Here is a 27,738-nt window from a genome sequence, read left to right on the forward strand (position 1 = left end):
CATCAATCTTTCCTAATGACTACTTGGCGTTCAGGCTTCCGCCATGACCTGACCCCCTCTCAGGAGACCCCGGCTTCCAGCATTCCTTAGGGTTCTGCCTCATCAGCCTCCAAGACAAAGCTCTGAGAAGCCTCCAGGTCCCGAATCCCAGGATCTCAGAGCTGGGAGGAACCTCAGCAGCCAGCTAGTCTGACCTGTACCTGAACAAAAGTCCCTTTCACAGTTTCCCCCAAAGCGGATCCTCTGTCTTCTGTGGAATGACTCCCAAGCTCCACTGCCTCTCCAAGCAGACCACTGCACACATTCAGCTGAGTTCTCCATTGAGCGATTTAACCTGTAGTCCTGTGTTCAAGAGCACCTTTTTCAGTCATTCATTCCACAAACATACACGGTCTCTCCTTAACCCCACCTTAATTTTCTCTTCACTTCAGTACAAGCTTTCCCTTCCATACATGCATAGTAGAGATGGCCTACATCTCTCCTTATGACCAAAAATGACTTGTGCCTCAGCCTGAGGTTCCAGTGGGGTTGGTTGGTTGTTGTCCTTCGTTCTCAAAGAAGACCAAAATGACATCACTGTGCTTGAGTCAAGTTTCAATGCGTCAGACTGTGGCTGATCAGACCAATATGAGCTGGAATGCTCTACCACAGGCTGGGCACAAATAGCCCATGTGAACATTTGGTATCCTGCATTTCCTTTGAGCTGTTTGAATTCTGCTTTGCTCATAGAGCACAGCACCTTCTTTGATGTGGGCATGCCATGCTGAGCGATCCTGTGCCAATGTCTCCCATTTCACACGATCAAGTTCAAAGTTCTTGAGAGAGACCTTGAGCGTGTCCTTGTATCACTTCTTCTGACCACTGTGTGAACGCTTGCCCTGTGTGAGTTCTCCACAGTCTTTTTGGCAAGCATATGTTTTGCATTCAAACAACATGGCCAGCCAATTGGAGTTGAGACTTCTGAAGCAGAGTTTGAAGGCTTGGCAGTTTAGTTCTAGTAAGGACCTCAGTGTCTGGTACTTTATCCTGCCTGGTGATCTTCAGAATCTTCCTAAGACAGTTCAAATGGAGGCGATTCAGTTTCCTGGCATGGCACTGGTAGACTGTCCAGGTTTCACAGGCATACAGCAATGAGGTCAACACCACGGCTATGTAGACCTTCAGTTTTGTAATCAGTCTAATACTCCTTCTCTCCCATACCTCCTAGGGTGGAGAGGCTGGGGTGGTCTCCCCACTGCCTGGTAGAGGCACTCCAAAGGGGAATAGCCAGGAGGTAGGCAACAACGGCAGAATCTGGGTAACCCATGAATTAGATACTACACCTCTGGCAATGCTTCTCCATCCTGTGGGTCAGAGCCCAGAAGGGCTCAAGAACATAAGAGAAGGTGAATGAGAAGTCCCCAGACTTAGGAGACAGAAGATCCTTACCTTTGGCCCACATGTAACCTTAAGCTAATTGTGCTATCATGTTTGCACATATGTCTAAGTTGGAGGAAGGGAAGAGAGGGAATTTTTGATATTTTCAGTGTGGTCTCAGGAATCTAGAACCTTCCAGGAAGGAGTTGTTTTGGATGACTTAGGGTTTAGACCTTGAAGTACTATTTGGTTTAATTTGTGACCACATTAGATGGTTTGGGAGACTCCACACAACTTTCCCTTCTGATGACTCAAGGTCATCGTGGTGAACATCAATGAACACACATTGTACTGAGTTCACACAATGCGAGGTCTACCTCCAGGCGGGTCCAGCTGCATCCATGCACTGGATGGTCCTTCAGGGTGTGCTTTCTGACTCTCCGCCATGTTCCAGAAAGATAAGGTCTGAGCTGGGCTCCGAGGTCACTCACTACCGCAACAAAATGTGCACCATTGTGTACACAGACTCCAAGGAGAGCCTGGAGGACCCACAAGGAGTGTCCAGAACTTTTTCCATCCCCCATGTCCTTGACCTTCCCATGTTTCCAGATCTACTGATTAGAGCTAAAGAAAACTTCACAAAGAGCCAGAGTTCACACAGGGCAAAACTGAATCAAAATGAGGTGAGTTGAGAGAAGAGGAAGTGGTGTGTCCTGAACAGGTCTATGATTGCATGGGGAGTGGGTTCCCTCTTGGCTAGTGCTAGAGAGGTATTGAGGTGTTGGTCAGCAAGGTTGGCCTGATGATGGGTGAGTCCTTGGGCAGCCACCACTCCCTCCTGGTCCCTTCCCAGGCACCCGCCACTCTCACCCACTCTCCACTGTCCATGTGCTCTTTTTGAGCGGCTTTTCCTCTTGAGAAGAGGGATCCCCTTGTTCTCTTGGGCTTTTTTATCCTTTCTGCTTTTATTTATGTTGTGCTTGACACATACCAAGCACTTAATGAATAAAGGGAAAGGAATAAGCATCCATCATCTACCTATCTAGCCAGTAAGAGGTGAGATTTTAACAAGGTGGGATTTGAATACAGGACTTCCTGACAGGATATTCTATTATGGTACCAAATCCCAAAGTCACTAAGCCTCAGCTCAGGCCCCTGCTTGAGGCAGGAACAAGGTCCATACTTGCCCTGGGGTAAAAAGCTGACCATGGGAAAGCATTTGTGGGTGAAGTGGGACCCCAGCCTTGATGCAGGACAGCTTCCCTATATTTCCTTCATCTTTGTTAGTCTTACAAGCCCCCAGGGCCAGTCCCTGTGACCAGTAACTGCATAGATATGACACATACATCTGACCAATGCGACAGTACAACAGGATTGCAACAGCAGCAGAGCCACATACAGGACAAAAGCTGAGTCACAGTGCTGGTGGACTACACTCACATCAAAGCCCTTGGAGAAATTTGGAGGAGAATCCTGGTCCCAGATGGAGCTTGTTGAGACTCTGTTCATAAAGGCTTGAGAAGCTGTTGTGGATGAAATGACGGGTCCAGCTTCAGGAGAGCCAAGTACTGTTGTCATCCAAAGGGCTGCAGGGGTAGTCCTCAAGGGCTCTGTGGTCACCCAGGCAGGGGCTCCAGGAATGGTCATTGTTGGTAGCTGGGTGGTTACTGTGGGGACCTTTGTAGTTTGAGAGGGTGTTGGTAGTTGTGTAGTAGTTAGGGTGCTGGTTAGCAGCTGTGTGACTGTTAGTGGATGTATGCTTGGAAGTTTTATGGTTATTGTTGGCTCCGTGGTTGTTGTTGGCAGTTTCTTTGGAGGTTTTGTAGTTGTTGCTGAATGTGGAGGTGGGGATTGAGAGGTTTCTAGTGGGGTGGTTGGCAGCTGAACAGGTGTTACTGGTTGCATTATTGTGGTTGGCTGTATGGCTATTGGTGGTGGTTGTGTGCTTGTTGGCTGTGTGGTTGTTGCTGGTTGTATGGTTCTTGTGGGTAGTTGTGTGGTTGTTGCAGGCTGTGTACTTGTTGACTTTATGCTCATTGTTGGCTGTGTGGTTGTTGGTTGTGTGGTTGTTGTGGGTGGTTGTATAGTTGTTGCAGGTTGTGTACTTGTTGGCTTTGTGCTTGTTGGCTGTATGGCTGTTGTTGGTTGTGTGGTTGTTGTGGGTGGTTGTATAGCTGTTGCAGGCTGTGTTCTTGTTGGCTTTGTGTTTGTTGGTTGTGTGGTTGTTGTGGGTGGTCGTATAGTTGCTGCAGGCTGTGTACTTGTTGGCTTTGTGCTTGTTGGCTGTGTTGTTGTTGGCTGTGTGGTTGTTGGTTGTGTGGTTGTTGTGGGTGGTTGTACAGTTGTTGCAGGCTGTATTCTTGTTGGCTTTGTGCTTGTTGGTTGTGTGGTTGTTGTTTGTGGTTGTGCAGTTGCTGCAGGCTGTATACTTGTTGGCTGGGAGGTTGTTGCGGGTGGTTGTGGGCTTGTTATTGGCCCTGTGCTTGTTGGGGACTGTGCGGTTGCCCGCCTGGTTCCCGATGGCCTCTGGGCTGTCCGAGCAGTTATTTGGCTGGTACCCACCGCCCACTTAGGCGCTAGTGGATTCATCGTTGGTTCTCCGACTGTCTGAGAGACCGCCAGCATAGACAGGCAGACCAGCTGGTCCTCTGTTAGTGAGTCGATGCTCGCCCCCTGCAGGTAGTCTGGGTTGCTACAGAACGCGCGGCCGCCAGCCGAGGCCGGTCTCCACCTTCCTCCGATTGCTCTGGAGCCAGCGGTAAAGATAGCGCAGGTGGCAGTCACACTGCCAGGGGTTGTCCCCCAGAGAGACGGAGGTAAGCCGAGGCAGGGTCTCGAAGAAGCCTTGGGGCACGCTTTGCAGCCAGTTGGCCTGAAGAGAGAGCGTCCGGAGATAGGCCAGGGGCGCCAGCTCGTCCGGGTGCACGGTTCCGATGCGGTTGCCTCCCACGTCCAGCTCGGTCAGGTTGGGGAAGCCCGCGAGGAGAGTGACAGGGGGCAGCGCCGGGAGCTGGTTGTGGGAGAGGAGCAGCCTCCGGAGCCCATGCGGCTCAGCCCCGGGGGTGGGGGCAGGCAGCTAGCGCAGCTGGTTACGGCTCACGTCCAGCTCGCCCAGGTGAGGCAGGTGCGCAAACAGCTGCTCAGGAAGCTCCCGCAGCTGGTTGAAGGCGAGCTGGAGCTGCCTCAATTGCGCGGGCCCTACGAAGGCCTGGGCCTGCAGGCTCTCCAGGCCGTCGCGCTCCAGGCTCAGCTTCTCCAGGTGCCGCAGGTCGTGCAGGAACCCCGCGGGCAGCTCCCGGAGCCCGTTGCCCTGCAGACCGAGCTCTCGCAGCTCCCCAAGGCCGTCCAAGAAGCCGGGGGGCAGCGTGCGAAGCTGGTCGTCCCCGAGGCGCAGGACCTGCAGGAGGCCCAGCGGGCGCAGCATGCGCCCTGGCAGCGCCTCGAGACGGTTTCTGCCTAGGTGCAAAAGCCTCAGCTGGTGCAGCCGGTCGAAGAGGCCCTCAGGGAGCGCCCCGATGGCGTTGTTATTCAGGAACAGCTCCTCCAGGCTTCCTAGGTCCGAGAAGAGGCCCGCGGACACCTGCTCGATGTGATTGTTCTTCAAGCTGAGCTTCCTCAGTTTCCCCAGGCGGCGTAAGCTCCCCAGCGGCAGGGCCCGCAAGGTGGGAGCACTGGAAATCTCCAACTGCTCCAGCTCGGTCAGGTGATCGAAGGCGCCCACCTCCACAGTCACAATCCGGTTCTGCCAAAATTCTGCCTTCATCAGGCCCTGCATGTTCCTGAAGGCTCCTTTTGGGATTCGAGAGATGCCGGTGTTGGTAAAGTAGATCTCTGTGATGGCGGGGTCCACGGCTGCCAGGATTTCCCAGACTTCTTCCTTGGCAAAAACCGCCTTGTGGATTTCTGGGCGGCTACTCGGGGAAGCCAGCTTGAATCCTTGTAGCCACAGGAGGCCAGGAAGGACCACAGAAGCCAGCTGCATTTTCCTGTGATTGAGAAGAAATCCCTGCAGCTGGCAACCAAACCAACAGGCTAGCCTCCTGGTATAGAGAAAAGAATAGCTCTGCATCCCTTGGCCCAGGGCACCTGGCACCAGGGCACCTGCCTAGGAACACTGGCTGACCCAGGATCAGAGCCTGAGCCAAAGCCAGGACAGTAATTCAAAAGGAAGCTGGACTCTGTCCCCCATTTTAAGACTTTAGGGAGCAACCTCTCTGCTTCAGGACAGCCCACCCCACTGGGGGTTGGAGTTCAGGCTGCCCCTCTGCCCCCCTCCAACAATAGCAACTGAGCCACCCGAGGTCAGGTCCTGGCTTGGCCACTGAAGCCTCCGGCTTCAACTCTCTGAGCCCCTATTTCCTCATCTTTAAAACAGTTACTAATAATTAGGGGTATGAGGAGGAGAGCATTTTGTAAGCCTTAAAACTCTGTAGAAGTGAAAGTTATTGTTGTTTTGCTAATCACCATCTCTCATCCCCTTTGATAGTCCTTGGAAATCTTACTCCTTCCCAAAACCTTCTCTACTAAAGGGGGTGGGGTGGGGATGGAGAAGGGTAGTCCTCATATTGAGAGGTGTAGGGACCAGGGGGGCAGGGGAAGGGGAAATGACAAAAAAAAACCCATAAAATCCTGCACAGAAGGAAACAATCCAATTTTTTTTCTCTTTCTCTCTGTCCCTTCCTGTTATGAGTCTTTTCTTATACAAGACTGAAAACACCATCAAATTCCCTGGAGACCAGGCCATGAAGACATCAGGTCACTACTGTTCACTGCCTCCCCATTGGAAAGATGAGCTAACTGCTAACTGGACCACCAACCACCAGCCAGCCAAATACCCAGCTGCTGCCCCCTCCCCACACACACCTCTAGCTTCCTGGACCTGACCCAAGGTAGTGCCTGAAATAACTGAGATGTTTAAAGAAAGCAAAAGGAGAAGGAAGGAAGGAAGGAAGGAAGGAAGAAAGAGAGAGAGAGAGAAAGAGAGAGAGAGAGAGAGAGAGAGAGAGAGAGAGAGAGAGAGAGAGAGAGAGAGAGATAAAGAAAGAAAGAAAGAAAGAAAGGAAAGAAAGAGGAGGGGAAGGAAGGGAAGAGGAAAGGAAAGAGGAGGGAGAGAAAAAGAAAAGTTAGAGGAAGAAGGAATAAAAAGAGGAAGAGTAAGTAAGGGGAGGGGGAAGGAGGAAAGGGAAGAGGAAGAGAAGAATGAGAAAAAAGAGTTGGAGGAAGAAGAGGAGGCAGACAAGCAGGAAGAGGAGGAATGGTGCTCCATTTTCCCCCAGGGTGGCAGAATGGAAAGAGAAGTACTAGGAGCTGGGATCAAGATCCCCTGGAGCTCCCCTCCTCGATTGCTTGCCAGCTGGCCATCTCCTTTCCCTGTTTTGGGACCCCTTTGCTTCATCCGTAAATGAGGGCAATGGACTAGAATGGCTTTTAAAGCCTCTGTGGTCCTGCTCATAACTTATTAGATGTGTTCCCTGGTAGGGCCACAAGGTGGTGCTCAGTAGCTACTGCCCCCTTAAAGAAAGGGAGCCAACCTGGACTTTGGAGACAGCAGTCCTCCATATCCCTGGAGCAGATATTCAATCTCCCAAGCCTGTAAAGTATAATCCAAAATACCCCTTGGGTAAGGGCAGAGGGAGAAGCAGGGAGATGCCAATGGAGGGAGAAGATCTAAGGAGAGACAGAAGGGCCTAAGGATTCCTTAGGACATAGGAGAGGAGTGGAATCCAGAGCCCCCTCACCTAGAGGAAGCTAGGTGTTGAAGTAGATTGAGGCGTAAAGTCAGGAAGACTCGAGTTCAGATCCAACCTCAGACACTTAATGTATGGCTGTGGGCTAGTCATTAATGTCTGAATGTCTCACCTCAACTGTAAAAAGGGGGTCGTAATTACATCTAGGATTGTCGTAAAGATTACTTAAGATAATATTGGTAAAATGCCTGGAACATAGAAGGTACTAATAAATGCTTATTTCCTTCCTTCTCGTGAGGAGTCCCCCTGGGTCAAAGCAGTAGGCCCCTTCGGTTGCTTTGTCTGCTTGCTTTTTAGCATTGGAGGAAGGAGGCCCAAAACATTTTTGTTGGCAGCGAGAAGGAACCAGTGCCAAGAAAGAGATGAATGATTAACCACTGGCTTCTCCCTCCCTGGAGAGTGGAACCAAAAACCTAATTTCTCTCTCTCCGAAGTTGAGTAGTGAGAGTTGAGCAATAACTAGGAGAATGAGAGAACTTTCAGTCAAAGTGGGGGAAAGTATGGATTCAAACTGGTAGCAACAGGACAGCAGGGGCTGGAGCTCTGTCAAGGGGTGAGAGGTCATCTGGATCAAGGCCACCCAAACCACATTCAGAGTAAGCAGTTCCAGCCAATCTCCCAGCAGGAATAGGGCTGGATTAAGAGGGGTTTAATAGAACAACATTTGGGAAAAAGGAATTATGCTACACTTAGGTGAATTTCTTTGAAGCTTGTTACAACTAAGTATTGTTTCATTGGTCAGAGCCTCAGAATAGACATTGTCGTGCTGTGTTAATTTAATAACGTTATTAAAGAATAAAAAATTAAATTCTCTGTCTCTTTCTCTCTCCCTCCCTCCTCATCCCTCCTTCCCTCCCTGTCTGTTTCTGTCTCTGTTCTCTCTCTCTGTCTCTCTGTCTCTGTCTCTCTCTCTCTGTCTCTCTGTCTCTGTCTCTGTCTCCCTCTCCCATTTAACTAACTTGAGCCTTTGCTATATAGCCTTTAGAAAGTGTAATATTTTCCAACCTTGTAAAACCAAGCATTTAAAAGGGGGGAAAGGAGTGGTATTGTTTGCCATACAAACCAGACCCAAGGTTTCTCCCCTACCCCTTTTTTCTCCCAAATTCCAAATTCTGAGCCGATCATGGAAACCATGCCACCCAAGGCGTCCCATCTAATGCTCCTGGTTGTTTCTTGGGTCTTATTCTCTGCAGTGTCTGACACTGGAGACATTCCCTCTTCCTCTAGCTTTGTTCTTTTCCCGACTCTACCCCCTTCTGTAATGGCTCCATCTCCGTTTCTAAATCTTCCTCTGCTAAATGGATCATCTCCCACCACCACCCTGGTCACATAGGGGTCCCCCAGGCTCTGTCCTGAGCTCTCTTTTCCTCCCTCTAGGCCCTCTTTCTCCAGGAATTCAAGCACCATCTCTACACAGATGGCCTGGAATCTGCATTTCCCGCATTAATCTTTCTCCTGAGCTGAGTCTTGCCATTAGTTGCAGGCTGAGTGTCTCCTTCTCAATGTGACAAATCATCTTTTAACCTCTCCAGGTTAACCTGCTCCAGGCAGCTCTATAAGCCTATGAGCAGCAGAAAGGGGCCACCCTGCACTGGTAAAGTGAGTTTCCTTTCCAAGGAATGCTCTTCCAAGTCCAGTCCTCTCCATTTCCTTTCATGGCTCATCCCAGGGGCCGCCACCTCCTTTATCCCATTTCAATGATGACAACATGGAGGCTCAGAGAAGATCACTCAGCTCCCGTGGGGACCCAAGCCCTGGTCTCCTAATGCCTTGGCCCAGGCTCTGGGCACCTTAGCACCAAGTCCCAGAATTTCTGAGCTGTCATGTTAAAGAATAATAGAAATTGGTGCCTCTATAACTTTTTAAGATTTGCAAGTGAAAATGATGTATATTATCTCATTAGGGCCTTCCAAAGCTTGCGAAGCAGGGAATCCTGGTATTTTAATGTCCATTTTACAGGTGAGGAAATTGAAGCTGAGAGGAACCCAGAGCCTGCTCCATGACCACCCAGCTAGCAATTATCCAAGCAGGATTTGAACTCATGATTGGCAGTCTAACATCCTGAAGAGGCTCTGAGATAAGGGGAAGCTTAGTCACTGAGGACCCAGTTCAGTTCAAAGATGGGACAGTCAGGGTGGGAGAGTGAGGTGCCTGGTAGCCTTGGGCAGGTGCCAGAAATAATGTGGCATCTGGGGGCAGGGATCACACTCTCCCTCTTGTTAGGAGCTATGTGGGTCCCAGATAAGCGCAGGGGGTTTGTATGAATGGGGCCCCAGGAAGAGTCCTGGGTCACATCAAAATGGGAAAAGCAAGAAGAGGATTTCCCAAAGTCGGGGCTGCTCCCCAGGACCCTGACATTGTCAGGGGTAGCTGGAGGGGGTTCTCTGTGAGGTGGGGCAGCCCACTGTCAGTAATAATTACTGACCTCCCCGTGGTCACAGTAGATGGACCTTCCCCAAGGAGGCCTGGGAAATGTGAGGCGAAGGTGGGTCCAATGGGAGAACAGGAGAAAGGAGCTTTGCCCCACTAAATGTGCACCACGTTAACACTATTCTGATGGTGACTATGTGCTGCCATCTGATCCGTCTGCCTCCGATAAGACCAGCGATCCCCAAGCATCTACTTGGAGAAACCTGCAGTAGACCTGCATCAATCAATCAACACTTGTTGAGGGCCTACTATGTGCCAGGCAATGTGCTAAGTGCTGGGGACACAAAATGGGGGAGGGGGAAAGAGAGACAGTCCCTGCCCTCCAGGAGTGCATGTCTACCCCTGAGACAGCCCATGCCCGCTGAGATACTTCTAAACCTTAAGACGGCTTTCTAACAGCAACCTGAACTGGCCTCTTTGTAATTCCACCCCTCTGCCCTGTTCTTGGCTCTGAACTCAGCAGAGCAGGCTAATCCTCACTGCACAGGACATCCTAACTATTCTGTTCCCCCTGAGTCTTCATGCCCAATTCCTTCCTCTAATCCACCTGGGGCAGGGGGCCCCTGGGACCCTCCCCATCCTGGTTATTGTTCTCTGGACACACTCCACCTCAATGGTCTTCCAAAGACACGGGTGCCTGGAGCTGCCCAGAGTCCAGGGCTAAGTGAGCAGAGGTGAGAAAGTGGGCAGGGGCAGCTGGGCAGCCAGAGGACCCCAAGGGGCCTGGTGAGAGGGAAGTAGGGCAGGGACAGAGGGATAGGGGCTCATGTTGCCCAAGGCAGAAATCATTTCTAAAAGTGGTTCTGCAGTTTCCTTAGGAAGCCAGAGTAGCATCTTAGATCCAGACCCGGAAGGCACCTGGGGCATCTTGACTTTAACCCCCTCCTTTTTACCAATGGGGAAACTGAGGAAGCCCAGAGACATGCCATGACTTGTCCAGGGTCACACAGTCAACAGTCATTGACTGAACCAGGATCTGAAACCAAGTCTCTCCCCACTCCAGTCCCAGCCTCCATTTCTCCGGGAACCGATGTCAGCTAAAGGGGGAAAGTGAAAGAAATCCTGCTTACCTCCAAAGCCCACAGAAGCTTCCCAGAATGTATCTGCTGAAGAGAGTAAGAAAACCCAGGGAGCCCAAATGAGCCTCTGGGGCCCCACTGGTCAGTGTACTGTGGTATCTGAGCCACACCCTGGATATTTTGGCCTGAAGCCCCCAAAGTCCTGCCTGGCCAGAGAGATAAGCTGAGCTGGGCTTTCTGTGCTGGCCCGGGGAGGGTGGATGGGGAAAGGCAGGGAGCTGCTGTCCTGGGATGGCAGTGCTGAGGGTGGGGATAAGAACAAGGAAGCCAGTTCAAGTCTTTATTTGATGGGATGCCTCTAAAGAACAGTCTGGTGGGAAGAGAGCTCAGTTTGGAGTCCCAACCCTGCCATCTGCCACCTGGGTGGCCTTGGACAAATCTGAGCCTCAGTGTCCTCATCTGTAAACACAAGGGCTTTCTAAGGTCCCTCCCAACTCTCAGTCAGTACTTCTCAGCTCTGAGGCCCCTTTGGGATCTGAGAGTCTGTGTGAGTTTGGAAAAACCTCTCCCCAGCTCATCTTCATGTGGAAAATGGGGACGGCAATGCCTGCCTTTGTCTAGCGTATTGTGAGCACAGCTCTCTGGCAGCCTTAAAGCCATATAGAAATGGAAGCAAGCTCAGGATCGTCTCCCTGAGTAGCCACATCCTGGCTGCCTGGAAGGGACTCCTTCTCAGCTGGCCTGCTTTACCTCAGGTTTCCCATTGAGGGAGCACCTGCCCAGTTCTGAGACCACCTCAACCTCAACCTCTCCCCACCCCTTTCCTGACCTGAACCTCTCAACTCTGGCCTAGCAAGTCCTGGCTGTGCTTTAGGAGGTTGAAATGCCACTTCATCCATCACAGACTGAGTCACCTCCAGGAGATTGAGGCCCACGGGGGCCTAGGCAGCGATTTGTCCAAGGAAATCTGAGGGGTAGTTTGTTTTACCTCCCCCAGGTTCCCAAATCACCAATGAAACTGGTAGTTCTTTCCCAGCCTGCTGCCCAATCAGTTTTGTTCATCACCCCTGACTCCTTCCACCTCCCCAGGTCTGGCCAGGCTGGCTAGAAGCTCAAAGGCAGATGACCAGACAAGGCAAGAGGGCAGGACAGCCCCTCTCCTCCCAGCCTGGTTCCCCTCATTTCCTGACTCCTTTTTCCTCTTCAAAGATGTGTCCACGTTGCTCTGAATCCACCTGTCAGAACTGGGGTGAGCTCCATGGGCTCTACCCAGGCAGGCCCTTCCCCTCCTGGGGAGGCCCCAAGGCTAGATCCCCTCTGGTCCCTTTCCTACTCAGCCTCTCATCATGAAATGAAAACAGCCTTCGGAAGGAAAGCTTGGGGGTGGGTGGTTCTTCGAAGACACTGAACGAGAATTAATAGTTATGTCACAGAATACAACGATGTGGCATCCCTGTCCAAGACTCAGAAGGCCTGCTGAGAAGAGTCCCAAGGGGAGAAAGGGAGAAAGAGAGACAAAGGATACCCGAGGAGGAGGAGAAGTCATTGGCCCGACCCAGCAACCAGGCCAGAACCCTCTAAGCATGGCAGACTTTACACTAGGAAATGATCACTGGTACTCTTTATTTCTTGGTTTCCTAGGAAAGTGTCTCAGCCCGGAGAGCTGTCCAGAGCCCCTGGTGCGGGACTGTCTCTAACCTCTCTCTAGCCCCCTCCACCCAGGGCGTTAATGGAGAGAGCGACTTGGACTGAGCCGCAACTGGATTTCAAAACCCATTCCTGAGTGGAATTGAGAGTTAGGCCCGGGGTGCTGGAGGTCTGCCTGGGAGACAGCTGAACGCGGAGCCAGCGACAGACCTCCTGGTCGCACGCAAGCACCACCGTCCCATCTAAGTTGCTGTAGGTGCACCGAGTTGGGGCTCGATCCTCCTCGGCCACGTCCCAGCTGCTGCCTGACTCCTCCTCCTCCAACAAGAAAGGTCGGACCCTGTGGGTCTCCAGGGGTACCGGGCACACCAGCTGCTCCGCCTTCAGCGCCGGCAGCACCTGGCCCTTTAAGTAATGGGGACCCGCGCAGTAGGTCTGGAGGTTGAAGAAGCGGTCGATATACTCGCGGAGCCAGTTTAGAAGGTAAGCCAGGTGGCAGTCACACACCCACGGGTTGCCGTGCAGGGCCAGGCTGAAAAGCCCGAAGTTATTGTCAAAAATGCCGTCGGGGAGGGTGGTCAGCAGGTTGTCGGCCAAGCTCAGCAGCTCCAGGTGGGTCAGGTTCTGGAAGAGCTGCCTGTCCAGGGCCGTCAGGTTGTTGCTTCCCAGGTGGAGCCTGGTGAGGCTGGGCACGTGGTCGAAGAGCCCCGGCGGGAGGCTGCGCAGGCTGTTGTGCGACAGGGTGACGACGCTGAGCCTGGGGGAGTTTCTGAACGCGCCCACGGAGACGTTCTCCAGCTTGTTGTAGGACACCGACAGCCTGGCCAGGTTGGGTGTCTGGTCGAAGAGTCCGCCGGGGAGCACCTGGAGCATGTTCCCTTGCAGGTTCAGGAAGGTAAGGTTGCCCAGGGAAGAGAAGACGGTTGGGGGGAGGTGGCCGATGGCGTTGTGCTGCAGCCAGAGCTTCTGCAGGGTCCCCAGCCCGGAGAATACGTCCTGGGGAAGCTCCGTGAGTCCGTTCCCGTCCAGAAACAGCTCCTGCAGGTTGCGCAGGCCCCCGAAGGCCCGAGGCGGGAGAGTGGCCAGGAGGTTGTCGCTAAGTTTCAGGGTCTGGAGGCTGGCCAGGGGATCTAGGAGCTGCTCAGAGATCTGCCCCAGGAGGTTCTGGGCGAGGTTGAGGAGGCGCAGAGCCTTGAGGGGCTGGAAGATGGCCGGGGGCAGCGTGTGCAGCTGGTTTCCTTGCAGATGAAGTGACTCCAAGGTGTCCAGGCCCTGGAAGAGGTCAGCAGGCAGCGCTCTAAGAGTGTTGAAGTTGAGCGTGAGTTTTCGGAGGCCGGTCAAGTTCCTGAAGGTCTCCCCCCCAACACCCACCAGGGGGCTGCCGGTGATCTCCAGATCCACCAGCCTGGGCAGCCCACTGAAGGCCTCTGCCTGCAGAGACTGAATCTTGGTGTTGAGGAAGACCACCTTAGACAAGCTGCTGGTGTTGCTGAAGGCCCAGGGCCTCAGGGTCAGCATGGAGGTCTCCACAAAGATGATTTCTGTGGCATTCTCGGGGATGCCTCTCGGTATGTCACCTATTTCCTCAGCGGTGCACACCACCTCCTGCTTAAAGCAGTCACAGCCCATGGGGCAGGCCTGGGTCAGCCTGGCCAGGAGCAGCAGGGAGACACATGGCAGGAAGGCCCCAAGGAGCATTGTCCTGCTGAGGAAGGAAGAAAACACGCAGATGTATGAGACCTCTGGACTCTGAGGTTCCTCTTCTCCTGACTCAGTGTTCCCAGAGCTAATTCTAATGCATACAGTGTGCAAACTCAAAGGTTAACGACCACTCCCACTGAGAGCCACCAGTGTCTGTTGTGTCTGTTCCCTTCAGAATGAGGCCAAAGGCCACGTTGTCTTTTACCTTTCTTGGTATCCCGGTCACTTAACAAGGTGCTGGGCACATAGTAAGTGCTTAATAAATGTTTGCTGAAGGCTCTTTCCTCATATCAAGCCTGGGGTGAGGCCAACATCATCTAGTTATCCCAGTGTAACAGAGAAGCAGGGACTCAGACCCAGTGAATGAGCAGCCCATGGCCTCAGAACCAGCAAAGTTCAGAGCTGAATTGCATCATTTTCCCTCAGGACCTAAGGTTCTTCTCCTTCCCCAGTTCTCCCTACCCTGAGGGGAAGAGGATGGGAACAAGCATTGATTAAGCACCTACTGTGTGCCAGGCACTGAGCTAAAGCACTTTACACATATTGTCCCATCTGATCCTCACAACAACCTGGGGAGGTGGGTGCTATTATCTGCATTTTATAGTTGAAGAAACTGAGACATACAGAGGTGAAGTGACATGGCCAGGGTCACACAGCTGGTCAGTATCTGAGGCTGGATTGGAACTCAGGTCTTCCTGACTCCAGACCCAGCTCTGTATGGGCACCGGGCACCACCTAACTACCTCAACCGTAACCCTGAGCAGATTGAAAATGAACACAGCCAGAAAGCTGAAATAGGACACAGACCCTGGAATCTTAGCCTGGTCTTCACAGCAGCTGCTTTCTCAGACTTCAGTCACCAAGGAGGGCAACGAGGAAAGGATAGGATCTGGGGCTTAAGCGCCTGGGGGCTAGCAGCTTAGAGTGATGGATGACTCTAGCTCCAGCCTTCAGTCCTTGGCCTCTCCGCCCTGAAGACGCCTCCTCCTCTGCCTGGTGGTCACCTCTGTGCTTTGCTGTCTCTCTTCCTACCTAGCATCTACCCATCCATCACCAAACTCTTGATATGCCCCTTTGTCATCTGCCTGCCCATCTCTTTATTGTCTTTATTGTCGTGTGTGTGTGTGTGTGTGTGTGTGTGTGTGTGTGTGTGTGTGTGTGTGGAGAGAGAGAGAAGAAAGGGAAGGGGGGAGAGAGATTGAGAGAGAGAGAGAGAGAGAGAGAGAGAGGAGGGAGAGAGGGAGAGAGAGGGAGAGGAGGAGAGGGAGAGAGAGAGAGAGGGAGAGAGAGAGGGAGAGAAGGAGGAGAGAGAGAGACAGAGAGAGACAAGAGACAGAGGGGGGAAAGGGAGGAAGAGGAGAAAGAGAGAGAGAGAGATGGAGATGGAAGAGAGAGATGGGGGGAGAGAGACAGGGGGGAGAGGAGGGTGTGGAAAGAGAGAGAGAGAAGGTGGGAGGGAAGGAGGGAGGGAGAGAGAGGGAGAGAAGGAGGAGGGAGAGAGAGAAAAGGAGAGAGAGAGGGAGAGAAGGAGGAGAGAGAGACAGAGAGAGACAGAGAGGTGGGGAGAGGGAGGGAGAGGAGAGAGAAAGAGAGAAAGAGATGGAGAGGGAAGCAGGGGGAGAGACACAGAGGGGGGGAGAGGAGGTTGTGGGGAGAGAGAGAGAGAGAGAGAGAGAGAGAGAGAGAGAGAGAGAGAGAGAAGAGAGAGAGAAGACAGAAGAGAGAGAGAAGAGAGAGAGAAGGAGAGAGAGAGAAGAGAGAGGGAAAGGAGAGAGAGAAAGAGAGAGAGAAACAGGAGAGCAAGAGCGAGAGGAGGGAGGGAAGGAGAGAGACAGAGACAGAGAGAGAGAGAGATGGGGGGAGAGGAGAGGGTGGAGAGAGAGAGACAGAGGTGAGGGGGAGAGGGAGAGGAGAGAGAGAGGATGGAGGGAGAGAGACAGAGAGAGAGATGAAGACAGAAAAACAGAGACAGAGAGAGGGGGAGGAGAGAGGGAGGAACAGAGGGCAGAGGAAGAGAGGGAGACATAGATAGGCAGAGAGAAAAAGAGAAGGGCTTTGAACCCAAGTGAGAGGCTCACTATGTTTTACCCTGAAAGTCTCTTCTGGTACCATGTGATTTGGGACAGATGCAGGGGCCCTGGAGAGCCCCCAGCCCCACAGCCCCCAGAGGGGCCAGACACTGATGCCCATCTAGCCTCTTAAACTGCAAATTAGAGTCAGTTACAGAAGCACTTTCCAAGAAGGGTCCTCACATGTTTCAGGCTAAGTCCCCAAGTCTGGCCAGTAGCTCTGCAAAGGTTTCTCCTACCAAGAATGCAGAGGCAGCCCTTTGTCCCCCAGCCTGTGCTGACTCAGAAGCCCATGACCATACCAGCCCCCTAGAGGGGGAAGGAGACTCTGCCATGTGGCTTCTAACAAAGGGAACGGTCCTAGACATAGGTTTGATGACACAGGAAACCAGATCAAATGGGGAGGCGACAGGGCACAGTGGGAAGAATGCTAGATTTGGAGTCCAAGGACTCCTGACTTTGCTCCTTCCTACCTATGTGACCTCATCCATGTCACTTTACTTCTCTGGGCCTGTTTCCCCATCTGTAAAATGAGATGATGGCTAAGGTCTCTTCTGGTTCTAGACCTACAGTCCTCAGTAATGGCAGGACTGAGGGAGTGGCAGCAGGAGGCTAAGGGGTGATGCCCCTAATCCTAGAGAAGACAGTAGGAGCCTAGAGAGGGGAGCATCAGGAGGGTGGTGTCCTGGGCACCAGGAGCTCACTGTCAAGAGAGTGTTGGATCTCGACTGAAGCATGGCCTCATGAAATGTAAGGAAGGGATGAGCCAGGGGGTCAGATTCCTCCCCTCAGACTAATCTCTTGTTCCTTCCTTCCTATTCAGGAGAAGCCTATAATTTCCCAGTGAGGCACAGAATCCAACAGCCTCCCGAGATCTCCCACTCCCAGAATGCAGCAGCCCACCTTCTAGAAGGGCCACCAAGGATTCTGAGGGGGAGGGAGGAAAGGAGGAATGTACCCCGTCCCAGCCATGAGAATGCTGGGGCTGGCTGAAGGCCAAGCTTTCAGGGCACAGTCAGAAAGCTGCCTGGTTCTCATTTGAGGCGATGGTCTGTGCATTTTTTGCAAAAACCAGCCAAAGAATCTGTTTGAGTCAAGCCCACAAAACATTCCATGTTCTCATCAAGGCAAGGCCAGGCAGGCGACGCTGTTGTCTGCTGCCTGGAGATGTCTCTGCAGGACCCCAGCCAGCCTAGCATCCGGGTCTCCAAACATGCAGCCCATATGGGGAGCCCCAAGAGAGCTTTGGGGGACAACGGCTCAGCTTCTCTCATTCTGGGCCCATTGTCTCAGAGCTGTCTCAGGGAGCAGCCCCCACTACTCTGAAATCCTAGGACACTCCCTGTATGTCTGTGGGTTAGCAAGACATTATTCACTCACCATATGAGCCTGAGGAGGTATCCCTTTGGGCCTCAGCTTCCCTTCCTGTCAAGCTGGGATGATAACTCCCTCTCTACCTGGAAGGAAGGAACAGCGAAGGGTTGAGAATGAACCTGGCAAAGGTTTTGAGCTTTCTAGAGAAAGAAACTCAGTTGTTTAAGAACCAGGTGGCCAATGCTGGAAAAACTCAAGTTCAAATATCAGCCTGTCCCAAGACTTAGCTAATGGGTCTTCCTCCAGCCCATTCCCCTCATTGTGAGCCCTGGGATCCTCCTTCTCTTAGAGGCCCCAGCACTTCAGGGTTCACAAGGATGGCAGCAATTCCCCTAAATGGAAGCTGAGGAAACCAGCAGCAACACAACTCTCAGGACTGGCAGAGCACTTACTTTCCCCAACCCCTCAGCCTCAGGCCAGCAAACACTCTTCCCCAACACCCTACACTTAGAACCAGGTCAGCCCAGCCATGGCCCGGACACACTCATTGGTGCACACTCATGGGACAGGACTCAACATGACCAGACAGAACAGGACAAGACAGAACAAGGAAAGGTAAGACCTACCATGTGGGAAAAGGTCAGGCTAGGCAAGAACTGGGACCAGGAGTTCTTCTTCCTTGTGACCAGGGAGCTATAACTGCATGTTCAGTGTGTCAATGTTTACCAGTGCCTGAGCCAGCCCCATCCCTGAGCCAAGAGCCAGTGGGTCAATGATTCCTAGTCCTAAGCCTCAGGCACCACCCTGAGCCTTCCCGGTGCTCCCAACATGTCCCTGGAGCCATGCACAAGAGGAGGGACACAAGCCAATGAAGCTGCAGCCCCTCCTGCCCAGCCTAGAGGCCAGGACCCCAAGCATTCACAGTAATTAGGGCTCTGGGCTCCTTTCACTCAATGCTCCTCAGAAGGGACCTCAGAGGAGTCAACAGGAAAAATCGCCCTCTCCTGCTGATCCCCATAGGGGCAGCCACTCTTGGGAGATGGGCTGGGAAGGAGGGGGCTCCAGACCTCCCAGCCCTGCCTGGGCCCCAGACCCCCCAATCCTGACTGGGTCCTGGTCTTCACTCCTTTTTTTCTCCTGACTCTGATGATTCCTTTGGGAAGGTTCTAAAAGCCAGGTTCCACCCAAGACTCTAGCAAACTGCTTGGTGTAGGAGTAAGAGCTGAGGCAGACCTCCTGTCCTCTCTCTGTATACCAAGGCCCATAGAGTGGCTCACTCAAGGTCACCCAAAAAGCAAACAGTACAGCTAAGAGAGCACCTTCTGACTCCAATGATCTTGTCACAAAAAAGTCAAATGATCTACTTCCTGGGGTGTGGAGAAAATGAAGGAAAAAAGATGACTGCCCCTCCCCATTTATTTCCCTTGCCTTCTTTCCAGGTCACTGTCTGGAGCCTCAATCTCTGGATGGCTCAGAGCTCCTCAGGTCAGAGGAAGGAAAGGAGGAAGGGGGGAGGGGACAGCTCTAGACCCCCCAGCTGCACTAAAGGCGTGTGGCCCCGTCAGGCCAGCCAGGGCCTTGATACTCTGGGACAGTACCAGCCAACATCACAACAACAGGTTTCAAAATATCACAGGACCTGAGTTGGGAAGGCACCCTGAGAGGTCAGTTAATCCACCCCCTCCTGATAGAGAGGAGTGACTGGCAGGACCCGAGTGACAGATTCCAGGATTCCAGCCCAGTCTGCTAGCTCCAAACCTTCTTGTCTAGGGCATGAATCTACCATTTTCCCTCCTCTGTGATAGCTGGAGCAAGCACTTTCCACCACAGGTTTTGGGGAAAACCAAGCCACTTTGCAGAAGTCTCCTGCGGGATTGAGGTGGGCAAAGCCTACAGTCGTTCTCCTCATATGTGACTTCTCCAGTGTACACTCTGTAGAGCTTAGCATGGTGCTTGGCATGTAGTATGCACTTCAGTCAGTGTTCTCAGGACCCCTCTGGCAGGACTTCAGAAAGCCTGGAGGGATTTTTCATTACTCTGGTTTGTTGCCACCTCCCAGACAATCCATCCTCCCTCCTGCACCCAGTGCATGGTCACCAACCCCAGCATGCCCTTGGTTCAAAAGGACCAAAGAATAAATAGGCTTGAGTACATAGAGGTCAGAGAAAAACAAACAAAGCTCTTATCAGAGCTCAGAGGAAAAGCAGTCCCCCTAGGGCCATGCCACTCCATCTGGGAAATGGAAATCCTCTCCATCATTTACCGGCATCCCCTGGGTAGAATGGCCAAGTGTCCAGGGCAGATGACCTGCAGGGGCACCTCTCAGTCCATGGATCTGACCAAGGCTGTTGTGGCCACTCTTGGGCCACAACTTGCTATCACAGCTTGGAACAGATATTTCAGAAAGGTGGATTGAATGGACTATACTAGGGAGATTCCAAATTGGAGCAGCTAGGCTCAGGGAAGCTGTAGAAAAGCTGGTGGAGGCTTTGGTTAAGGACAAGTGCCCAACCCTGTGAGCTGGCTCGGGTGGACAGGCCTGGCCTGGGAGGTGGTTGGCCTTCCTCTCCCAGCAAATCTCCAAGCAGAATTGGAGGACTACTCTGGGGGGGCTGTGGCAGAGGGGAGGAGACTAATGAGCAGGTACAACTTGAGCTAAATGGGACCTCTGTCTGACCACCCATCCAAGGTCTTCTCCAAGGAACCATAGACTATCCTATCCTTCCAGCTCACACACACCTTAGCACCTGGAGGTATATTTGCACATGTGAAATCCAGCCCCAAAAATGAATCCAAGAGACTCCCTTCCGGGTATATCCTTTATTATGTATCTACTACACCACATCTGACACCAGGAGAGTCTAGCGAAAGACACATCCCCAGCCCTGCCCTCCAGGATGCCCAGCTGATGAATCCCTGAGCACCTGGCACTACAAGCAACCACAAGCTAGGGGAAGGCTAGCTCCAGCTGACCAGGTGAAGCCAGTGAGTCTGAGACCTGGAAGGCAGCCGAAGGCTGGGGGCTGATCCGAACCATTCATTCTGACAAGCTGAGAACCGAGAAATGGTTTATTGGGGGTGAGCTGCACAGCTCCTCCCACTAGCTTCCCAAGCAGACCCGTCTTCTCTGTTGTGAGATGCCCCCTTTGGATTCCCCCAAGAAAGGGTGGGGGGAGTACCTTGAGCTCTGTGGAGCCCCAGGGTCTCTCCACCTTCTGTGTTGTTCCAGCCTTCCAAAACTTTGATACTTCCTGGAGCCCTGCCAAGCTTTCATGCTATCTGAAGTGCAAGGAGCTATCTTCATAGTTTCCTGGTGGTCTCTGGACCCTTGAAGCTTAGAAGAGGACCTTGGCCACTGACATTTCAAAAGCTTTCAAAAACTTTTTTCAGGCCAAAGAAGCAGCAATTGGAACAGGGCTAACTCAGGGAAAGCCTCTTTGGATGTCTTTATTCTAAAGCACAAAAATCCTGTGTTGATGATGTGACCTCATTGTGGTAAGCAGGGGACCCTGGATTCTTGAAGGTTCTGCCAATGAGCTGACCTTAAGCTCTAATGGGCCCTACTGACCAAGACAGAAGGCCTTCAAGCCCCAGACCTGGCCACAGACTTTGAGTGTGCTCAATAAGACCCAGCCAAGCTCACTTAGGAGTGCAGTTGGGGAGAGGATTCAGACTAATGAACTATCCAGGCCCCAAGCACTCATAAAACTGTCTACTAAGATGCAGAGGCATGGCGATCTGGGTCAGCAATCCATAGACTATCACAAAGGAACAAGTACATGCAACACAGGGATTCCCAGGACAACGGGGCTATGCTGGCTTAGGACTGAGGACAGAGGGCTGTCTATTCATGAGGCATTTCAGAAAGAGGAAGGCACAAAGAGAGGAGAACCAGTTCTACCTTTGCTCTGTTTCAGAGAGAGGGTGATGAGGTGTTGGACCAGGACAGACTCCCCACCCACCAGCCAGACCACAGGCCAAAGGTAGTCAAAGTCCAACCCAGCTTCTTGCAGGGGGCTCCATCAGGCTTTGCTCTGGCCAACAGATGGGATGGCCCCCTCACTCAGGGATTCATTTTAGGGTTGGAGACAATAATACAGGATCAAAAGTATTAAGCTAACCAAGGCCTCCTCCTCTTCCTTCCTCACCTGTGAGCTGAGGTCAATGCAGGGAGCTCCCCCTCCCACCCATGACACCCCAGGGCCCTGACAAGCCTTCATGCTGTCTGAGGTGGCTCTTGTCCCGTACCCTGGCTTTTCATGTAGGACTGAAGGAAAACCTTCTCAAGGGCACCATTTCATAGAAGTCATTAAGTAAACAGGAGCCCAAGAGGAAATAAAACATTGAGTTTAAGATGCATCCACCACCATCTGGAGTTGTGGTCACAGAACTAGCTCTGTCCCCTCCTACCTGCCCAACTGTAGGGTCTCCGTTTCCCCATCTATTAATGAGGTAGTTAGAGCACCTGCCTGCCAGTGTGGAAGCCCAGCATGCTCTGAGAAGCCGGAATGGGCCTTGTCCCATAGCCAGCCCCTAGGTAATCAAGCTAGAAGTAAAATCTGCCCACAAGAGGAGCACAGAGGCTTCCCACCAGGACAGAGCACCCACACAACAGCAGCAGCACGGGGTAGTGAAGTTGGAGCATTTGTCCAAATCCTGACTGCCTCTTGCTACCTTTGGGCAAAGGCATTTCATCTCCTTAAGCCTCAGTTTCTATATCTGCAAAATGAAGAGTTTGGATTACATCACCTCTTGGTTGGCTTCTCCATGCCTGGAGTGACCAGGGGGCCAAGCCAAGGTCGGGGGCGGGGGAGGGGGGGAGAATCTCAAAAAACCCAAAAAAGTGGTAGATCAAAGTTGGGCCCAGAAAGAAGTGGATGCAGATCTAGTACTTGTCCAGGAAAGAAGAAAGGGTCTACTTCCCTTCCTATCTCCCTGATAGAGTATAAGCTCCTTGAGGGCAGGGGCATTCCATCTGGGCTTTTGTACCATCAGTGCCTAGCCCAGTTCCTGGTACGCAGCAAGCACTCAACAAATCCTACTTGATTGCTATTTGGACATCACCATTTCTCTAGTTCGTTTGCCATTGGGACCTACTTTACAGAGAAAGATTGAAGGTGTTCTGAGCACCACCATGCCTAAGGGTGGCCATGTGTTCTGACTCTGGATTGCCCAGTGAGCTTTCACAAGTAGATTGGAGCTGAGGTCATAGCAAACCTAACCTGCCCCATTTCTTTGGGTCAGCTACCATAGTTGGAGTCAGTGTGGACAAAGTTGTCGATTTGCTGCTGAGTTCAGCCTTGGCATGAGCAGAAGGGAAGGCTGGGAACCACAGAATTGGCAACTGAGCTAGACAGTCTCATCTCTAAGCAATTTCACTTTCCCCAAACTCAGAATAAAAACTAAAAGTCATATAGCTGGGTGTGCCCCTTCTCTAAAAGGAAAGAGAATGAGACAGCAGATGATATCAAAGAGGAGAAGGGTGTGGACCAGGAGATGAAAGGTGATCCAAGGGGGCCAGTGCTACCCCTGCTTCTCAGAAAGGTGTTCTTACCCAACTCCACAGCTGGTAGCAGAGGCCCAGCCAACACCTCAGAGGAGACACCTGTGAAGGAAAAGCAGGCCCTAGGATTCAGGGCTGGCAGCTACCTCAGCCCTTTGTGGCACAGGAGAGCAGATTGGGGCTTGCCCGAAATCACCCAGGGAGCCAATGAGTAGCAGAGATGGGATTCCAACCCAGATGCTCAAGCTCCAAAGGTTGATTGGTTTTCCCTACTGCACTGTGGTGTCTCTCTTCAGTGAATCTGGCATAGTGATGGTGGCCCAGACCTCCTGCCACACCACAGCCCAGAAGCTGAAGGGAGACCTCAGAGAACTCACTCCGATTGCTGACTGCCCATTTGGGCACAAATGTGCTGATTGGCACTTTTAAAGATTCAGAATGTTTTGTGGTTTTTACGTTTTTCAAATGGGTTCGGATTTTTTCTCTCTTTTTTTAAAGACTTAAAATGTTATGTTTGTTTCTTTGTTGTTTTTTAATTCTGGACTTGAATCCCAAGAGGAAAATGGTTCATGTTTCTGCCTCCAGAAATTCTTCTCTGTGTGTGTTTTTTTTAAACTTTCCTTCTCTTCATCCTTCTGATAAGAGCAGGTGGATGACTTTGATGGCACCAGATGCCCCACTTAGGGACTTCTCTAAGGAGCAAAGGGGCCTGCCTACAGTCATACACTGTGAAAGACAAATGAACTCTAGTTAGGGCTTGCAAGGAATCCCAACTGCACCTCAGAACTTTTGGGCCCAGGACAAGTGGCCCTTGGCTGAGAAGGGGCAGTGACAGAAGCCCAGGGACACTGGCAAGGGTCACTGCACCATGCTAGCTTGGCAATACACAAGGCTAGGGATGGGAGGAGCCAGGGCACACAAGGAAACAGCTTGCTCCATCTTGCTAACCGGCAGTTTCCCATTTTAACTAATTACTTTTGCTAACCAGGTGCTTGACTGGGAGGTCTGGACCTGCTAAGGGACTAAAAGGGTTTTATTTTTGTCTTTCTATCATCCCCAATTCTGAATCTGGCACAGAACTTGTGTTTGACTGATTTCTGTGAGCAACAGCTAAATCCTCTACCCTGGGCAGAGCCCCATCACCCTGTCCCAACTGCATCTCAGGAGGGTGAAAGGGAGAGCTGGGATGTGGAGGACAGAGAGCAAAGCCACCACCACGTAAGAAAGATTCCCTGCTTGGAGCCGGGAATGGAGAAGGGATCAGAGGGGGGACCCCTTCATAGAGCTATCTTCACTAAGTGTGCTGGGGTTTTCCTGCAGTCTATTGAGCAAGTGAGGGCTTCTTAGCGAGTCATTCTTAATTTAGACCCTGGGAGAGGTTGGGAGAGGGACCTTCCACCTGCTACTTTGCTTTCTTTGGGGGATCTTGACAGCTTAGGGAATTTGCAGGAGTGAAAGCGCCAGCCCCGAGCTGCTTCTGGAGCTTGGGGGTGGAGGGGGAACAAGCAAAACCGGAAGAGCGCCACCCGCCCCTCCCCCAACCCATCTTTCTCTCACGTGTGCAACGTAAAAGCCCAGTTTAAAACAGCACACCCCATTTCTGGGCCCGAGCAAGGAGCCGTGCTCCCCAGAGACAGCAAGAAAGAGGCCATGAGACCTAGGCCGCTGGGCAGGCAGCTGCTGGCTTTGCCCTTCAGGGCCCCCTCTGGCCAGAGCCCTTCCCGACGGGTCCCCAGCCCTCTCAGCACTCGTTGGGGCCCTTCATCTGCATAAGCACCGCGTGGCTACGCTTTTTGCAGCAGCAGCAGCAGATGCAGGCCGCCAAGGAGCAGGCCAACGCTATGCAGCCGATGACGATGGCGGCGATGGCCAGGCCGCTCTGGGCGCGGGTCATGCCCCACACATCTCGGTCGGCTAAGTCCTCAGTGGTGGTCAGGTCGGTCTGGTCTTCCTCAACGGTGGTGAACTCGGTCGTGTAGGAGACGGAGGTGGTGTCCGGGTACCGAGATGTGTCCGCGGACTGAGATGTTTCCACGTACTGGGGGGTGGAGGGGTACTGGGAAACAGCGGGGTAGCTGGGGCTGGACCCCAGCACGTTGACGTTGACCAAGATGATGGCCTGGCCCCGGACCTCGGCTGGGCTAGAGCACACTGCAAGGAGGTCCGAGCCGCCCAGTCTGGCTCTGTTAGCCACGAGCCAGACGCGCAGGGGTTCGATGCCGGCGTCACAGCGCCACGGGTTGTCCTGCAGCCGGACGTCGCACAGCTGGCCCAGGTGGTCGAAGATGCCCACGGGCAGGCTCTCCAGCTGGTTGTTCTGCAGCTGGAGGGTGGTGAGGCCGTTGACGCCGACGAACAGGTTGCCAGGAAGGAAGCGGAGGCGGTTATTGTGCAGGGACACGTTCTGCAGGCTAACCAGGGCTCGGAAGACTTGGCCGTCTAGGCTCTGCAGCGCGTTGTTGTGCAGCGACAGCTCGCGAAGCGAGCTCAGGCCTCGGAAGGCGCCGGGAGCGATCGATTGCAGCTGGTTGCGGCTCAGCACCAGCACCTGCAGCTGGCCCAGCGGCTCGAAAGCGCCGTCGGGGAGGTGCTGAAGGTTGTTGTCGTAGAGCCAGAGCTCCCGCAGGTAGGGCATGGGCCCGAACAAGCCAGGGGGCAGCTCCCGTAGCCCGTTGGCGAACAACGTGAGCCGGTTGAGGCGCGGCAGCTGCAGGAAGAGGCCTCGCGGCAGCGACGACAGCTGGTTGTTGGACAGGTAGAGCCTCTCCAGCTGCCCGTTGCCCTGGAAGAGGCCCGGCGGCAGCTGCCGAAGCTGGTTTTGCTGCAGCGCCAGCTCCTGCAGGTTGCCCAGGCCGTCGAAGGTGCCCGGCGGGATCTCATTGAGCTGATTCTCGGAGAGGCGCAGCACCTGCAGCTGGCCCAGCCTCTGGAAGAGGTGCGGCGAGAGGCGGCCCAGGTGGTTCTGGCCCAGGTTTAGCTTGACGAGGCCGGGCAGGTTGTCAAAGCAGCCGTCCGGGATGAGCTCCAGCCGATTACCGTGCAGCTGCAGCTCTTTAAGGTTGCTGAAGGGCGCAAAGTGCGCTGGGCTGATGTGCAGCAGCTGGTTACCCGACAGCAACAGCGACTCGAGGTTGTTGAGGCCCTGGAACAGGCCGCCGGGTAGCGTGTTCAGCCGGTTGTTGGCCAGGCTCAGGTAGCGCAAGGAGCCCAGATGGCTGAAGGCGCCCGGCGCGATCTGCGACAGCTCGTTTTTCTCGATGCGCAGCGCTATGAGCGCCGTCACGTTGAGAAAAGGCTGCGAGTTCAGCTCTCGGATATGGGTGTTGAGTATCTGCAGGCTCATCGAATCCCAAGGCAGAGGGCTGGGCACCACCAGAATCCGAGCTCCCACACACTCCACTTGGGATGCCTTCGAGCAAGTGCACTCGCTGGGGCAGGAGGAGGTGAGGCCCAGGACCTGGAGGCCCACGGCCAAGAAGAGCACACAGCCCTTCAACTTCATGGTACCTGCAGGGGCAGAGGGATGGGAGGAAGGGGATGGAGAGAGAGAGAGAATGAACACATTATTCACAGACTAGGCCCAACCGGTCAGCATCCCGAGGAGGTCAGACCAACTTTCAAAGGCATATTTACACTCCCCACCCCCATCCCCATTCCTACCCAGTACTGACCCTGACAAAAAAAAAAAAAAATAACAGCCAGGGCTTGGGAATAAACAAGAACAACAGGACCTGAAATTGGGAACCAGGACAGTAAAGCTGAAAATAGCCAAGAGGACACTGAGCCTGGGAGGACTCCCTGCTTCCTGTTGCTGCCTGCCCCATCCAAAAAAAATCATTCCTCATGCCCTTCTGAGCATGTGGTTGCTCATTGGCTGCCCGCTGCCTCCTGAACAAAGGTTGGGCCCCTGGCTCTTGTGTTCACTTCGATGTGCTATCTGCCCCACCTAGCTGACCAGACTGACCCTGCCCTAATGCTCTGACTCCTTTTTGTATTTGGCGTTTCAATCAAACCAGACATTTATGTCCTTTTCTTGGCACCTTCTCCCACATTTATGCTTTTCCTTCCATCATCCCACCCAGAATGGGCTTCCTGACCCTTCCTCACTTGGAAAAGTGTTCCCTCCTCCTTCCAATGTGTCAGAACACTTCCCCAAGCCTCTCTTTGTTGTGTGACTCTAACCAACTCTGAGCACCCCCAGCTACTTCCCTCTGAGACCACCTTCCATTTATACATAGTAGATCTTTTATGGACCTAGCAATTTCCATGTTGTCTCCCCCTTCAGACTGTGAGCTCCCTGAGAGCAGGGAATGCCCTCTATTCTAGTGCCTGGCATGCAGGAGGCACTTAATGAGTGCTTGTTGATTGACTGACTTATGCCTCTTCTTCATATCATTGTTTGAGATGACTAGGAGGCACCAAAGAAGTGAAGTGGACTTCCTCTAGCATTGCCTCTGACACTCCTGGCTAAAGGACTCTCGACAATCCATTTCAGTTGTCTAGGCCTCAGTTTCCTTATGTGTAAAATGAAGGAATTGGATTTCTGTCATCCTTAAGGTTCCTTGTAGCTTTCACAAAAGTATTCTTCTATTGTAACAACTGGAATTTCCCATTCCTGTCTTAAGGCATTTAATCCACCTGGGATGATGGCATCATTATCTTTCAGAGGACTCAGGTCTACACTGCCTCTTTGAGAGGCAGAAGGGTGTACTAGACAGAGAGCTCTCCTAAAAGTCAAGAAGAGCTGGGTTTCAATCATGCCTCTGACATGTGCTGACTGGGTCCTTCTGGGTATGTCCCTTCACCAATTAGTGCCCCCAAGATAACACTCAGAGAGGCAAATTGCAGAAACTGCCTCACAGGGGTGAGATGACTTACCCAGGATCCTACAGCAGAGGCTGGATTTGAATCCAGATCTCTCCTGACTTCCATTCCAGGGCTGTCTGCACTGT

At 52.7% G+C, this 27,738-nt stretch overlaps 2 protein-coding genes across 5 annotated transcripts; both read right to left on the bottom strand.

The window, feature by feature from the left end:
• Positions 1 to 12,155: 12,155 nt before the first annotated feature.
• On the bottom strand, positions 12,156 to 18,059 carry LOC118848028 (carboxypeptidase N subunit 2-like). 4 transcript variants are annotated; one of them, XM_036756753.1, is made up of 3 exons: positions 17,910 to 18,058; positions 17,350 to 17,426; positions 12,156 to 13,901 (listed from the first exon to the last, which is right to left on the bottom strand). In XM_036756753.1, the coding sequence occupies exon 3, from the start codon at positions 13,895 to 13,897 to the stop codon at positions 12,257 to 12,259; it is 1,641 nt and encodes a 546-aa protein (XP_036612648.1). In that variant the 5' UTR covers positions 13,898 to 13,901; positions 17,350 to 17,426; positions 17,910 to 18,058; the 3' UTR covers positions 12,156 to 12,256. The 4 variants fall into 4 exon arrangements, with proteins under 4 accessions (XP_036612648.1, XP_036612645.1, XP_036612649.1 ...); XM_036756750.1 differs by having other exon boundaries at positions 12,156 to 13,904; positions 17,910 to 18,057; XM_036756754.1 differs by lacking the exon at positions 17,350 to 17,426 and having other exon boundaries at positions 17,910 to 18,059.
• Positions 18,060 to 24,527: 6,468 nt separating this feature from the next.
• On the bottom strand, positions 24,528 to 26,288 carry LOC118849130 (leucine-rich repeat-containing protein 15-like). Its single transcript, XM_036758216.1, has one exon. It carries the CDS (start codon positions 26,286 to 26,288, stop codon positions 24,528 to 24,530), a length of 1,761 nt encoding a protein of 586 aa, XP_036614111.1.
• Between the last annotated feature and the right edge of the window lie 1,450 nt (positions 26,289 to 27,738).

Source organism: Trichosurus vulpecula, chromosome 4 (assembly GCF_011100635.1).
Source record: "Trichosurus vulpecula isolate mTriVul1 chromosome 4, mTriVul1.pri, whole genome shotgun sequence".
Lineage (NCBI taxonomy): Eukaryota > Metazoa > Chordata > Mammalia > Diprotodontia > Phalangeridae > Trichosurus > Trichosurus vulpecula.

What these genes read in the sequence shown, in the direction of transcription:
- LOC118848028 (XM_036756754.1), bottom strand. Translation starts at nt 13,897, where the DNA reads ATGCTCCTTGGGGCCTTCCTGCCATGTGTCTCCCTGCTGCTCCTGGCC.
- LOC118849130 (XM_036758216.1), bottom strand. Translation starts at nt 26,288, where the DNA reads ATGAAGTTGAAGGGCTGTGTGCTCTTCTTGGCCGTGGGCCTCCAGGTC.